This window comes from Capricornis sumatraensis, chromosome 18, assembly GCF_032405125.1.
Source record: "Capricornis sumatraensis isolate serow.1 chromosome 18, serow.2, whole genome shotgun sequence".
NCBI lineage: Eukaryota > Metazoa > Chordata > Mammalia > Artiodactyla > Bovidae > Capricornis > Capricornis sumatraensis.
The window spans coordinates 13,734,169-13,749,682 of record NC_091086.1 but is presented as its reverse complement, the minus strand read 5'-3'; the positions used below and the strand labels follow the sequence as shown (position 1 = coordinate 13,749,682).

Here is a 15,514-nt window from a genome sequence, read left to right as displayed (position 1 = left end):
CAGCCCTGGGATTTCTTTGGAAGGAATGATGCTAAAGCTGAAGCTCCAGTACTTTGGCCACCTCATGCAAAGAGTTGACTCATTGGAAAAGACTCTGATGCTGGGAGGGATTGGGGGCAGGAGGAAAAGGGGAAGACAGAGGATGAGATGAATGGATGGCATTACTGACTCGATGGACGTGAGTCTCAGTGAACTCCGGGAGATGGTGATGGACAAGGAGGCCTGGCATGCTACGATTCATGGGGTCGCAAAGAGTCGGACACGACTGAGCCACTGAACTGACCTGTTGTTTGAATAAATAAATCAAATGCAGAAAGGACATGCTTGCTACTGAAGGTGGCAAGAGGGGATGCATGATAAAACAAAACCTAACTGGAGCAGATCAGGGCCATTTATGACTCTATGAATATTACAGTCCAAGGACATCAAGGAATCGAGCACTATGAACGCAATAACCTTCAGACATTTGTAGAGGGTCCAGTGATCTTTCATTAAGTGGTATATATCAATGATCTTTCTTTAAGTGGTATATACAGTACTTAATGGAAATTGTTTTGAAAATACCCAACAAATGTATAAAGGGCCCAAGGAAGCAAAGTTTTGCTATTAATATGCTTGATTTCCCAAAGTGGCAACTGAAACTATTTCCTTACTAGAAAATAACAATGAAACTACATAGAACTTACCTCGTAATACTCCCCAAACTCTGTTGGCAGTGAGCGTAGCCACTGGTCCTTGCACAAGTAAATTATCTGTATTGGAAAACAGAAAAAAAATGTTTCTCGTATGGTGACAGATGGTAACATTTTACATTATATACAAATATCAAATCATTATGTTGTAAACCTGAAGTGAATATAATGTTATGTCAACTATACCTCAAAAAACCAGGAAAGAATAAAACAGTCTCTGCTTCATCATCACCCTCCACGGCCCCCACCACTCAGGGTGTTGCGTGACAGCTGGTGACACCCAGGGAAAACACATCTATCCACAGCTAGTCATCAGGTGACATCAGGTAGCCTTTCCATCAGAAGAACAGAGTCACGAGTTAGGCTTATGTGTAAAAATGGACAGAAATACTGAATCACCATGTTGTGTAAGGGGAATGAACACGGTGTCGTAAGGTAATTGTACTTCAAAGACAAGCAAGCTCACAGAAACAGAGACAAGACTCTTGGTTACCAGAGGCGGGTGGTGACTGGACAAAGGCGGGCAAAAGGTACTAACTTCTGGTTATAAGATAAATAAGTACACGGGACGTAATGTACAACATGATGAACATAGTCAGCACGGCTGTATGCTATACATGAAAGCTGTTCAAAGAGTAAATCATAAGCGTTCTCATCAGGAAAAAAATGCTTTTCTTTAATTTTGTATCTGTATGAGATGGGCGTTCACTAATTTTCTGTGCTAATCATTTCACGATGTATGTAAGTCAGATCATTATACTCTACACCTAGACTTTCATGGTGCTGTGTGTCAGTTACGCCTCAATTAAACTGGAAGAAAAAAAAATGTTTGCTGTTAATCCCTCAATGATATACAGTACATTTCGCAAAACATATTACTATTTCTGGGTCGTTATTTCTCCTGAGCTCCAAACCTGTTTCTCCAGCTGCCTTCTGTATATACTCACTTAGAAGTCCTGTGAAAAGTGAAAGTTGCTCAGTCCTGTCCGACTCTTTGCGACCCCATGGAGTTCTCAGTCCATGGAATTCTCCAGGCCAGAATATTGGAGTGGGCAGCCTTTCCTGTCTCCAGGGGATCTTCCCAACCCAGGGATCGAACCCAGGTCTCCCACATTTCTTGGGGATTCTTTACTGCCTAAGTCACATGGGAAGCCCAAGAATACTGGAGTGGGTAGCCTACCCCCTTCTCCAGGGGATCTTCCTGACCCAGGAATCAAGCCAGGGTCTCCTGCACTGCAGGCGAATCCTTTGCCAGCTCAGCTGCCAGGGAAGCCCCAGAAATCCCATAGATTCTTCCTTAAACTCCACAAGCCCCAGACTGGACTCTTCCCTCTTCCCACTTGCTGGGCTCTGGACTCATCCTCTCCTGACTCCAGCCAGCCGAGCAGCTCAAGTCAGGAACCTGGGTGTCATCTCCATGATTCCTCATTCTCCCTTACTGGAGAGTTCTCTCCTGCTACCCCTCTACAGAGCAGGGTCTTACTTAAGCTAACAATTTAAGTCAAAAGGGCAAACTCCTCAGTGCCTCTCATTTCATGATGAAGCCTCGGGTATCAGTCTTGCACCCTGTAAGACCAGAGTTTTCTCTACTCCGGCCGTTCTCTCCCTGTGCCCCCTACTTGCCCTGTACCTAATACCCCTAACATTGTCCTGAATCTTCCTTAACACTCACTTGCTGGGACCTTGCTGGTGGTCCAGAATCTGCTTTCTAACGCAGGGCATAGGAGTTCAATCTTTGGTTGGTGAACTAAGATCCTGCATGCCGAGGTGCAACTGAGCGCACGCAGTGCAACTAGAAGTTGCCCCAACAGTCATTTCCGTGTTTAGAGAGCTTTCTCCTGGAGTCATCCACAGATAGTGTAAAGCACCAGAAAGCACAGAGGTTGAAAGCTAAAGGGATGTGACAGGGAAGACTCTGCCAGAGCAAAGACACTCGAGGGCTGCAGGTCCATGATTTAACATGCTATCTCTGCTTCATCATCACCCTGCACCACCATCACCCAGGGTGTTGCCTAACTGTTGGCTACACATAGGGAAAACAGCTCTATCAACAGCCAACAATCAGGTGACAATCTTCTGACAAGGAAGCCTTTCCATCAGACGAACAGTCGAGAGGTAGCTAAAGGCCAGGCTAAGAACGGTATTGCTGTTATGACCACAGTCGAATCACGATTCCTCCCCTCTATTAAATCTTTAGTTTAAGCTCCCTAAATACAACTCACTATTTCACGGGTCACGGTTTAAAAGCCAGCTTTTCCCACATTCCAGTTCTGAGATCTCCTGGAATCAGTCAGCACAAAGACTTATCTAAGACCATTAACGTGGCATATACCTGATGCCAATTATTTTCCAACAGCTGAGGACTGGCTGATATTTAAAAGGATTCTGATTCAACCCAATGCAGAAACCACACATATAAAGCAATACCGAGGAGACTGTGTTTCCTAAATATATGGACAAATAAGCTATAGAATTTTTATTCCACAGCCAAATTCTTAGTCTTAACACCGATAAGCTCCCTGAGGTGGAACGAAGGTATCTTTCTTCCAATGATCCCTTTCTATACTTTCTGCACCACACTGTTGTTTTGAAGGGTATACATGCAAATAACAGCAACAGATTCCTCCTTTTAGAATAATAAAATGTTACAGGTAAGACTAAAATCCCCTTTGAGATGCCCACTGAACTCCCCCTACTTGCTCAGAGGAAACAGCAGGGCTTTCCTGGGCACTGTTACATCCACGTGGCAAGAAACAGATGCTGCCTCATGTGCACCTCCTTGTATTTCTGCTGGTGTGTAAATGGGACCCCCTGTACACACTAGGATATATCCCCCCTTGTCCAACTCAGCAACTGATCTTGGCAAGTTCCCCATGTCATTCTATCTCCACTTCTTTTTTAAGTATTGTGTTTACTGGCGTGTGCTGCACTGGGTCTTCGCTGCTGCCCGTGGGCTGTCTCTAGCTGCGGGGGGCAGGGACTCCTCTCGAGCAGCAGTGCACGGGGGTCTCGCTGTGGCCATCTCTTGTGCAGAGCACAGGCTCTCAGGCACGCAGGCTTCAGTCGCGTGGCTCATGGGCGCAGTAGTTGTGGCTGTGGGGTGTAGCTGCTCCTCAGCAGATGGGGTCTTCCCAGATCAGGGTCGAAACGCGTGGCCTCTCTCTTGGCCCGCAGATTCTTAAACACTGGACACTAGAGAAGCCCTGTAACTCCACTTGTTCATTCTCAATTGTTGAAGCGTATTCTCTAGAGTCAACTGACAAGATATACGCAGCCATTCTTCTGGTGACGAACATTCGTTTTGCTTATAAACGTTCACTGTGGCAGACAAACCAGAGAACATTCTTGTATGTAATTACTTCTCTGTGGTAGAAATTAGTCTATATCTGGTTCCGAGGAGGTGCCTATTTTTATTTTACTTGATGCTGCTGTTAACACTCATCAGCTTCTCCAAGATTTCCTCATACCCTTGGACAATGGTTGATATTTGGACAACGGTTGATATCTTGTTATTTCCATTTGTGTGTTACTTCTCTCATCATCATCAACAACTAGTTTAAAACTAGTTTATCCTTTAACCAGAATATTTCATGGTTAGTTTATCTCCAGAAGTCTCCCTTTCAGAAAAATGGGGTTTGCAAAGCTGAATGCAAGACAGACTGTAACTCCCCAGCCTTGACACATTCCATCATTTGGATTTTACAATATGTCATTGTACTGCCAGTCAGCAAAGATTCCTTGGTAATTTACTGATCATTCCTCAATTCAGATTGCAAAATCTAATTCATAAAGTGTCTGAGTGCTAACTGTCAACTCACATGACTAATGTGGGCAAACCATCATGATTCTAAGAACAGCCACAGAATGGAAAAGAAATGAAGTTATTTTGCAAAAAGATGTTATCAAGGCATCAAGAAATCTCATCTCTAATCAAAAGGATGAAGAGATGGACTTTAACTGTCTGTGAGGCAGCCTGAGAACAAAGGGGTTACTCTCTTCTCTAAGATATGCATTTTCCTTTCTATTTTGACACCTGACTCACCAGCCTGCTCGTTCTGCACTAATCTTAAATCACCCATTGCTCTTCTTTGATTCCTTGATACAATTCCATGTAATTTCCAGTCAGTACATGCTATGAAAAAGGTCTGCCCATCTGTTTATTCTTTCTAGAACAAGGTAGGAAAAGCCTTGGAGAGTAATATTTTATGCAAACAAAAAATCACAGAGCTAAATGTTGATATTTTCAATCAATATAAATGAAGATGGAATATAAATATAATACAACATAAATATAAATGAAAAGTGAAAAACTTCACCCCTCTCAGTTCTGCATTATCTATGTGTCAACTTAATTATAAACAGAAATCATGTCAGGACTTCTCTGTAGGTCCAGTGGGTAAGACTCTGTGCTTCCACTGCAAGGGGCACAGGTTCAATTCATGGTCAGGGAACTAAGATCCTGCATACTGTGCCAAAAAAAAAGAAAGAACGAAAGATCATGCCTATAAACACAGGGTTAATTTCAAAATAAACTATCTAGATGTGCAAAATTAAGGGATAAGCCAAGTAAGTTTTGGCACATCCACACCGTTGGTAGAACATTATTCAGCCACTAAAAATGCTGTCATTGAAAAACACTTAGTGAAATGCATGCTCATACACAAAAAAGAGGCTTCCTGGGTTGTGCTAGTGGTAAAGAACCCGCATGTCAATGCAGGAGACATGAGAAATGTGGGTTCAGTCCCTTGGTTATGATGATCCCCTTGTAAGAAATGGCAAACCACTCGTGTATTCCAGCCTGGGAAATCCCATGGATAGAGGACCCTGGCAGGCTACAGTCCATGGGGTCTCAAAGAGTCAGGCCGACTGAAGCAACTTAGCATAGCACATGCAAAAAAGAAAAATAGAAAAACCAAATGTACAGAACTAGACCCCTTTTTCATGCCATTCTTTATCTTATGCTTTTATTTATATGTATGTAAAACATTCAAACTCTGCAAAAAAAAAAAAAATCTAAGTAACAAAGGTGAACTCTGAGTGCTGGGATTATGAATAATTTAATTCCTCCTCTTCACTTACTGTACTTAAAGATTTCCTGCAATGATTATGTTTGAGTTTTGCCATCAGACTTTTAGCAGTAATTATTTAGTCATTTATTATTGCCATGTGTGCAGCATGTGGGACTTTCGTTCCCCATCCAAGGATCAGACCTGTGCTCCCTGCAGCGGAAGTGCAGAGTCTTAACCTTGGACCACCAGTGAAGTTCCATAATGGTTATTTTTAAAAATAATAATTATAAACTCACTGGTTAAGAGCTCACAATAGTTCATGGAGTAGAGTCAGCTTCTGGCCCTCGAGTCTGTAACAAGCAGCTTTGTGAACAGTCTATTCCCATGACATAGGTACTCACAAGACTCATCCGAGGTGATGCTGGGGAAACTGTCACACTCTGGGTCCATGATGACTGAGACTTCAAGTTTCTGTAACTCCATTTTCCTTGGAACATTATCAGAGCCAAGGGGCCACTTGTCGAAACCAAAAATATAGGCATAATAGCTGTGTGAGAGAAATTGAAGCAAATTTTTAAACCATTGTTGTGCATTCGCTATGTCGGGTCTGACTGTATGACCACATGAAGTACAGCACACCAGGCTTCCCTGTCTTTCACTCGGTGTGTGAAGCTGGGTGTGCAAGCTCATTCTGACTAGTGATGGGGCAGGGCGGGGAGGAGGGTGGGAGGAAGCTTTCTCTCCGAGGTGAGCACCAAGAAGAAAACTTTCTCTGTACGTGACACCTACACAAGTATCAGCCACACCAAAGAGAGCAGGTCAGAGATGACAAGAATACAGATTTCCTAATGATACTGCTGAGCCACGTAGCCAACTAGCCCTGATGCTTTTGGACTTCTCAATGTGTGAGATTCTTTACCATCTGAGCCACCAACGGCTGAGTGGTTCAAGATTGAGAAAGGAGGAGACAGGGCTGTCTGCTGTCACCCTGGTTCCTTAACCTGTATGTTGAGCACATCATGAGAAATGCCGGGCTGAATGAGTCACAAGCTGGACTCAAGACAGGAGGGAGAAACTCAGATACAGGGATGACGCCACTCTAATGGCAGAAAGAGAAGAGGAACTAGAGAGCCTCCTGCTGAGGGTGAAGGAGGGGAGAGGAAGAGCTGGCTTAAAACTAAACATTAAAAAAACTAAGATCATGCCATCTGGTCCCATTAGGTGGTGGCTGAGACATTAAGTCGAGTCTGACTGTTACGACCCCATGGACAGTAGCCTGCAAGGCTCCTCTGTCCATGGGATTCTCCAGGCAAGAATATTGGAGTGGGTTGCCATTTCCTTCTCCAGAGATTCTTCCAGACCCACGGATTGAACCAGGTTCTCCTGCTTTGCAGGCAGATTCTTTATCAAATGAGCTACTGGCTGATCACTTCATGGAAAATAGAGGGGGAAAAGGTTGAAGTCAGTGACAGATTTCCTCGTCTTGGGCTCTAAAATCACTGTGGATGGTGATGGTAGCCATGAAATTGGAAGACATTTGTCTCTTGGCAGGAAAGCTATGACAAACCTAGACAAGTGTGTTGAAAAGCAGAGACATTACTCTGTAGAAAGATCTGTATAGTGAAGGCTGTGGTCTTCCCAGTAGTCATGTACGATTGTGAGAGCTGGACTGTAAAGAAGGCAGAGTGCCAAAGAACTGATGCCTTCAAACTCCAGTGCTGAAGAAGACTCCTGAGAGTCCCTCGGATAGCAAGGAGATCAAACGAGCCAATCCTAAGGGAGATCAACCCTGACTATTATTCACTGGAACGACTGATGCTCAAGCTGAAGCTCCACTATTTTGGTCATCTGATGTGAACAGCTGACTCATTGGAAAAGTCCCTGATGCTGGGAAAGACTGAGGGAGAAGAAGAGGATGTCAGAGGAGGAGATGGCAGGATGGAATCACCAAGGCAATAGATATGAACTTGGGCAAACTTCGGAAGATGCTGAGGGACAGAGGTCTGGCGTGCTGCCTCCGTGGGGTCACGGAGAGTTGGACACGACTGGGCAACTGAACAACAGCAAAAACAACATGTGAGGTAACAGGTTTTCTCTTTGCTCAAGCCAGACTGAGCCGGGACTCCTGTTACCTTCCAACAAAAGTATCCCAGCTAATAACACCAAAGAATCCTCACTAGGGCCTGGAAAATTTACATTCTGCTGGCACCCGACTATCAGAGGAAGAGGGTAGCAAATAAACATTTGAAGGTACTAGAAGATAAAAGATCACATAGTCTTCAAAGCCTAAGTTATGCAACAGATTCTGAGAAGCCAGAAGGCTATATAAGCTACTTATATATAAGACTGTCTTGTGTGTTTTCCAGGGAAGTAAGGAGAGATGGGAAAGTTCTGATGAACTTGGAAGTGTATGGAAGTGAACCAGTGAGACAGTGAAAGAGATAAAGGTGCTGAAGGAAATCATTAGCTTAGGAAAAATTTTTTATAATTTAAAAATACATTATTTATTTACTTGGCTGGGCTGAGCCTTAGTTCTGGCATGTGGGATCTAGTTCCCTTACTGAGGATTAAACCTGGGCCCCTGCATTGGCAACATCCAGGCAGTCTAAGCCCCTGGACCACCAGGGAAGTCCCTATTAAAAAATCCTGACAGATTCAAAAGGAAATGAAGATCGCTAAACTGTATAGCTAAAAATGGCTAATACAGCAATCCTAAAATTACGGCATCTGGTCCCATCACTTCATGGGAAATAGATGGGGAAACAGTGGAAACAGTGGCTGACTTTAATTTTGGGGGCTCCAAAATCACTGCAGATGGCGACTGCAGCAATGAAATTAAAAGATGTTTACTCCTTGGAAGGAAAGTTATGACCAACCTAGATAGCATGTTCAAAAGCAGAGACATTACTATGCCAACAAAGGTCCGTCTAGTCAAGGCTATGGTTTTTCCAGTGGTCATGTATGGATGTGAGAGTTGGACTGTGAAGAAAGCTGAGTGCTGAAGAACTGATGCTTTTGAACTGTGGTGTTGGAGAAGACTCTTGAGGGTCCCTTGGACTGCAAGGAGATCCAACCAGTCCATCCTGAAGAAGATCATTCCTGGGTGTTTTTTGGAAGGACTGATGCTGAAGCTGAAACTCCAATACTTTGGCCACCTCATGCGAAGAGTTGACTCATTGGAAAAGACCCTGATGCTGGGAGGGATTGAGGGCAGGAGGAGAAGGGGACGACAGAGGATGAGATGGCTGGATGGCATCACCGACTCGATAGACATGAGTTTGGGTAAACTCCGGGAGTTTGTGATGGATAGGGAGGCCTGGTGTGCTGCAATTCATGGGGTTGCAAAGAGTCGGACACGACTGAGCAACTGAACTGAAGTGAACTGAACTGAGGGCTTCCCAGGTTGCGCTAGTGGTTAAAACCCAATTGTCAAGGCAGGAGATGAAGAGATGGTGGTTCCATCCCTGGGTTGGGAAGATCCCCTGGAGCAGGAAATGACAACCCACCCCAGTATTCTTGCTTAGAAAATTATATGGGCAGAGGTGGCTTAAGGGCTACAGCCCATGGGGCTACAAGTCAGACACAACTGAGCACACAGCAGTCTTAAATACAAACTACCATAATTTTTAAAAAAATTTAAAGGAAATTATACCTGTTGGCAGCTTTGAGTCAGGTGCTGCTTTTGCCAAATAAAGAAATCTTGGCCCTAGATATTAAAGCTCTAATATAAAACTCTAGTCAATACTATGGTTTTGCTAGTAGTCACGTATGGATATGAGAGTTGGACTATAAAGAAGGCTGAACACCGAAGGATTGATGCTTTTGAACTGTGGTGTTGGAGAAGACTCTTGAGAGTCCCTCGGACTGCAAGGAGATCCATCCAGCCCATCAGTCCTGAATGTTCACTGGAGGGACTGATGCTGAAGCTGAAACTTCAATACTTTGGCCACCTGATGCAAAGAACTGACTCATTTGAAAAGACCCTGATGCTGGGAAAGATTGAAAGCAAGAAGAAAAGGGGACGACAGAGGACGAGATGGTTGGGTGGGATCACATATTCAATGGACATGAGTTTGAGTAAACCCTGGAAGTTTGTGATGGACAGGGGGGCCTGGCATGCTGCAGTCCATGGGGTCAAAAAGAGTGGGACACAACTGAGTGACTGAACTGAACAGAAAACTAAGGGATTGGACTCAATGGTGTCCAAGGTCCTTGTGAACAGTCAATACCTTCGTCATCTCTACCTCTTTGCGACCCCATGGACTGTAGCCTCCCTAGCTCCTCTGTCCATGGAATTCTCCAGGCAAGGATACTTGAGTGGGTAGCCTTTCCCTTTGCCAGGGGATATTCCTGATCCAGGGATTGAACATGGGTCTCCTGCATTGCAGGCAGATTCCTTACCATCTGAGCCACCAGGAAAGCCCATTTTAGCTTGTCAGGATCTGAAACTAAAGTTTCAGTTAACCAAGGAGGGAAAAAGGTAAGAAAAAACTGGCATGTGAGCTTGTTCTAAAAGCTAAGGAAGCAGCCACGTACCAGACAGACAGAACTCTGCCTGCAAAATGCATACTGTTTCAAAGCAGAGGCTGACACAAGTGGGTCCTTCAGGAGACAGCAGCCGTGAGGATCTGATCACACTGGGGCCTCGGTTTTTCCTGTTCTCCATGGCCTACACATTCTAGAACACCCCATCATCTCTAAACCTTTCCAACTCCATCATGCCTTTTCTCTGAAGCAGTAAAGGCCCCTCCTCGGTTCCGAGAACACTCTCCTGAGTGCTTTCAAGTCTCAGCCATAAGGGCTGATGTTTTATAACCTGCTTCCTAACACGCAGGGTATAATTAATAGCTGCTTGCCACACAGGGCAGAAATTAGTTAGACAAAGCCTTCAGATAACTACCTGCACTCCCTTAGGATGCCAAGCCTTGTTTTTTAAACCATCTCACAGCTTCTTCAAGTTCTGGTGATCTAACCATGGTTGCCTTACAGCAGCCACGCTTTCTTGCCATACTCATACCATTCGCTTATCACTAGCAGTATGGCACAGAAGGAAAATCCAGTTGTATGAACTGAGTCCCAGAGCAAATGAGGTGTGTTTGTTTTTAAAAGATTCCCAAGTCAACATCTTCCATTAAATGGCCTTCAGGTACTTGTTCCTTCTCAATACCCCAAGGCCGGTAATCAACCACCTTGATATTACTTCTTCACCCAGTCTCTAGCCATTCTGACCTGATGGCAGATTCAACACCAAAGACTCATTAGAGCATGCATCTAAAATGAGGGTAACATCGTCCCTCTTCTTATTTAGTGGTTCACAACCAAAGGAGAAGAAGCCATCTCTGCCATCGACTTCGGAAGTCTCTGCGGCCTAAGCCTGGGTCCAAGGCCGAGCTGGGGTCACCCCGAGCTCACCTGCTCGGGGTCAGCAGGTGCTGATTTGACTAGTCCTGCATTTGCCTCCCAGCTGCTTGGTGTCCTGCAAGCACAGTTAAGCTCTAATGGCCTCAAGGAACAACGACCAAAATCTGAGGGAGGGAAGGACCTGTACAGTGAACACCAAACCACACTCCTTCAGGGCACCTTTAGGACAGTTCTGCCCTTTAGGACAAGTCGAAGACTCAGGCTTCTTGAGACACCTGCCCAAGGGCTATCCGCCTTGCACACGGTGTAGTTAGCAGAGCTAGCGCTGTGGCACACCAACACAAACCAACTCTTACTTTTGCTCAGTAAGTCCTGTCCCACCCTTGTGACCCCCATGGACTGTAGCCTGCCAGGCTCCTCTGTCCATGGGGATTTCCCAGGCAAGAATGCTGGAGTGGTTGCCATTTCCTCCTTAAGGGGATCTTCCCCACCCAGAGAGGGATGGAACCCATGTCTCTTGTGTCTCCTGCATTGGCAGGCAGAGTCTTTCCAGCTGAGCCACCAGAGAAGCCCCGCCCCCCTCCCAATCAACTTGACATCAATTTTAAAACGAAAGAAAAAGCTAGCACTGTGGGCTGCCTCCCTACTACACAACTCACCCTGTGGCCAGTGGGGTTACAGACCTGAGGCTGGAGGGCTGAGAGGTGCTAAGGATCTAAACAGGAAGCTGCGAGAGCAAGCACATGTTTCTGGCAAACAAAAGGAGAAGCAGGGACTGCAGTGCAGTGACCATACCAAAGCAGCTAGGGGAAGCTATCCAGCACTTTGCATGGGACAGAGGTTCTGGAAGGGGAGGGGAGTCTGGGGCAATGCTTCAACCTAAGGACTTTCTGCCACCTGAACTGTTACCAGACTTCGGGGAGGAGAGACTGCCTATAAACGAAAAGCCACTTCGGGAAACCCCTAGTCCCCAAGCTTTAAGAACCCATCTTCCTCTTAGAACTCCCCCCAGATAAACTGCCATTAACCCTCCATCCACTCCATTCTCCGAGGCGAACACAGCCACAAACTCTGAGCACCCTACTCCAAAACAGAGTTCCAGAGCACCCAGGAAGTCCCTTAGGAGGCGGGGGTGGGGGGACGGGACGGGAGGTCAGGGGAAGAGCTTGCGTTTCAGTTCCTGCCCGTTCAAGCCGGCTCTGCTCTCTCCAGACCCGTGACTTTGGTCTGGTCACTGGCCGGTTCACCTGTCAAATAGCGGCAAGAGCGTCGGCCAGGCTGGATGGCTGTGCAGATGGCAAGAGGCTCTCAGGTGCTCCTCCTCTCGGCGCCTGCGCTGCGTCCCAGGGTGGTCCGTCCCTCCCCGTCCCGGGGTCTCCGGGTCCCCTCCCTGGCCGCCCGTCGGGAGCGCTCACCGCCGAAACGCTTCCTGCAGGACGGCGCAGGAGGGGCCGGCCTTGGAAGAGGGGCTGTGCCCGAAGAAGAAGTTTCCGGGCGAGAGGTACAGCAAGCGCGGGGTCGTCCTCACAGAGACAGGCAGGGGCCAAAGATTCTGGTTCCGCGATGCAGAGATGCGTGGGGTCTGCGCCCTTCGCCTCCCCTGCGCCGCCTGCACTACCAGCACCCCCAGCGCCGCCAGCAGCGCCAGCAGCCCGGGCAGCCTCAGCTTCCCCAACCCGCGTTGCTCCATGGATGCAGCTGCTCTCTACCCGCCCCCACCGCAAGCTCCAGCCGCGGCCTCGGCTCCTGATCCCGCCGGAGTCCGAGGGGCGGCGCGTGGAGCAAGCGAGTCGGAGAGTCAGCTGACTGTGCTCCGCCTCCATAGCGCTGGGGCAGCCATGGGGACCAGCGCCCAGCCGCGCAGCCCTCTGCCTCCAGCCCAACCCGGGCTTCTTCCCTGCCCAGACTTCCCGCTGGTAGCGCTGCGGTTCTTGCAGCAGCTCACCTCAGTGAAACTGCCGAACGCACGCCTAACTTCCTCCCGCCCCTAACACCAGGTAACCCGGGTTGTTCAATTCAGTTCAGTTCAGTCGCTCAGTAGTGTCCGACTCTTTGCTACCCCCTGAATCAAAGCACTCCAGGCCTCCCTGTCTATCACCAACTCCCGGAGTCCACCCAAACCCATGTCCATTGAGTTGATGATGCCATCCAGCCATCTCATCCTCTGTCGTCCCCTTCTCCTGCCCTCAATCGTTCCCAGCATCAGGTGGCCAAAGGATTGGAGTTTCAGCATTAGCATCAGTCCTTCCAATGAACACCTAGGACTGATCTCCTTTAGAATGGACTGGTTGGATCTCCTTGCAGTCCAAAGGACTCTCAAGAGTCTTCTCCAACGCCACAGTTCAAAAGCATCAGTTCTTCGGCGCTCAGCTTTCTTCACAGTCCAACTCTCACCTCCATACATGACCACTGGAAAAACCATAGCTTTGACTAGACAGACCTTTGTTGGCAAAGTAATGTCTCTGCTTTTGAATATGCTGTCTAGGTTGGTCATAACTTTTCTTCCAAGGAGTAAGCGTCTTTGAATTTCATGGCTGCAATCACCATCTGCAGTGATTTTGGAGCCCCCCAAAATGAAGTCTGCCACTGTTCCCACTGTTTCCCCATCTATTTCCCATGAAGTGATGGGACCAGATGCCATGATCTTCATTTTCTGAGTGTTGAGCTTTAAGCCAACTTTTTCACTCTCCTCTTTCACTTTCATCAAGAGGCTCTTTAGTTCCTCTTCACTTTCTGCCATAAGGGTGGTGTCATCTGCATATCTGAGGTTATTGATATTTCTCCTGGCAATCTTGATTGCAGCTTGTGCTTCTTCCAGCCCAGCGTTTCTCATGATGTACTCTGCATAGAAGTTAAATAAGCAAGGTGACAATATACAGCCTTGACGTACTCCTTTTCCTATTTGGAACCAGTCTGTTGTTCCATGTCCAGTTCTAACTGTTGCTTCCTGACCTGCACATCAGTTTCTCAAGAGGCAGGTAGGTGGTCTGGTATTCCCATCTCTCTCAGAATTTTCCACAGTTTATTGTTATCCACATAGTCAAAGTCTTTGGCATAGTCAATAAAGCAGAAATAGACAGATAAATTATCTATCCATAAACTTGAGCTAGAGGGATTTCTCTGGTTGTCAGTGATTAAGACTAAACTTCCAGCACAGGAGGTTAGGATTTGATCCCTGGTCAGGGAATTAAGTTCACACATACCACATGTCGATGCCAAAAAAAAAAAAAAAGGCCTGAGCTAGAAATAAATTGCTTGATGTCCCCTTGCCCCTCACTCCTCAGGGCTGATTGATCCAAAAATATTGTGTGAATAATTTTTTTAAAATTATTCTGCCACGTGTATTCAGGACTATTGAAAGATGTTCCAAGACAACCACAACAGGGGCGAGAGGTCAGGCTCAACTCTGAAAATAAGAAAGACAGCTGGGGTTTTATAGCCAGTGAGCAGGGGGCAGCCGTGGCCTGTGAACGGAGAATTATGAAGAGGAGACATCAAGAGTAAGGGAGATTCTTGCCAAACCAACCTAACAGAATTCTTGCTGCAGGATTCCTGGGTGATCCCATATCAGGGGTGGTGGGGGGGGATTCTTAATCCATTAACTTCTCAGGATCCTAGAACTGGGCTATGCTAGTCAAGGAGAGGGTTTAAGAGAGCCTGACTGATGTTTGGTCAAGGAGAAACCTCTTTACCAGTTGATAGATGGAAATGTGCTCAGTCTAGGGCGGGAGTAAGTTGTATCAGTTCTTATTCCCTTCTCTGCTTTCCTGACACCTTTAGGTCAGGCTGTGAGGGAAGAGAAAGCTCAGCAGGTTCAGATAACAGAAGGGCAGGGCACTGGGACAAGGTAATGGAAGTTGGTAGTCAGGTGGAGCGATGCAAATTCCGGCACACCTTGGGCGTCACGGTAAGGAACTTGTATTTTCTGTTAAAGACAATGGGAAACGAGCCACCGGCATGTATGAGTAAGGAAGTGACATGCTCCAGTTTACCTTTTACAAGGAAGACTGGCAGCTGTGTTTCCACACTGCTTGAGGTGGGATGAGGTCAGTGGTATAAGCAGCAAGTGGAAAGATATTTCCAGGCCAAGACCTAAACTTCTACCTCATTCTTTCATTCTTTCTGGGGAGGAAGGGGGAGCTAGGGGAGGGAGCGATTCTATTAACACCAGCAGCAAAGCAATGAAAAATCTAGCAACTTGCCTCAGAAGAAATAAGAAAGCCCGTCTCAAGCAGGCTATGAGACTTTGACGATAAGCATAAGCCGACTTTACAAAGTCAGAGATCATGTTTAAGTGGGAAGATTCAATAAAGCCTATTTTCTTACGGAGTATCTTCTGCCTAATCTTTAACCTCCCGTCTGTTCAAAACTGTCCTAAGGAGTTCTGAAGGCAGGCTTTAACATCTAAAGTTGAACTGCCGTTTTTAGAGAGATCCAGACATAGGGACAAGT

At 46.5% G+C, this 15,514-nt stretch overlaps 1 protein-coding gene across 1 annotated transcript in view; it reads right to left on the bottom strand.

Annotated features, from left to right (window-relative positions):
- LOC138094387 (beta-hexosaminidase subunit beta-like) overlaps nt 1-12,752 on the bottom strand; it is a 31,988-nt gene extending 19,236 nt beyond the window's left edge. Inside the window, exons 1-3 of the mRNA XM_068990457.1 lie at nt 12,478-12,752; nt 6,103-6,248; nt 687-752 (exon numbers count right to left, since the gene is read on the bottom strand). Coding sequence (XP_068846558.1) covers nt 687-752; nt 6,103-6,248; nt 12,478-12,752 — 487 coding nt within the window. The remainder of the gene's footprint in view (nt 1-686; nt 753-6,102; nt 6,249-12,477) is intronic.
- Nucleotides 12,753-15,514: the final 2,762 nt, after the last annotated feature.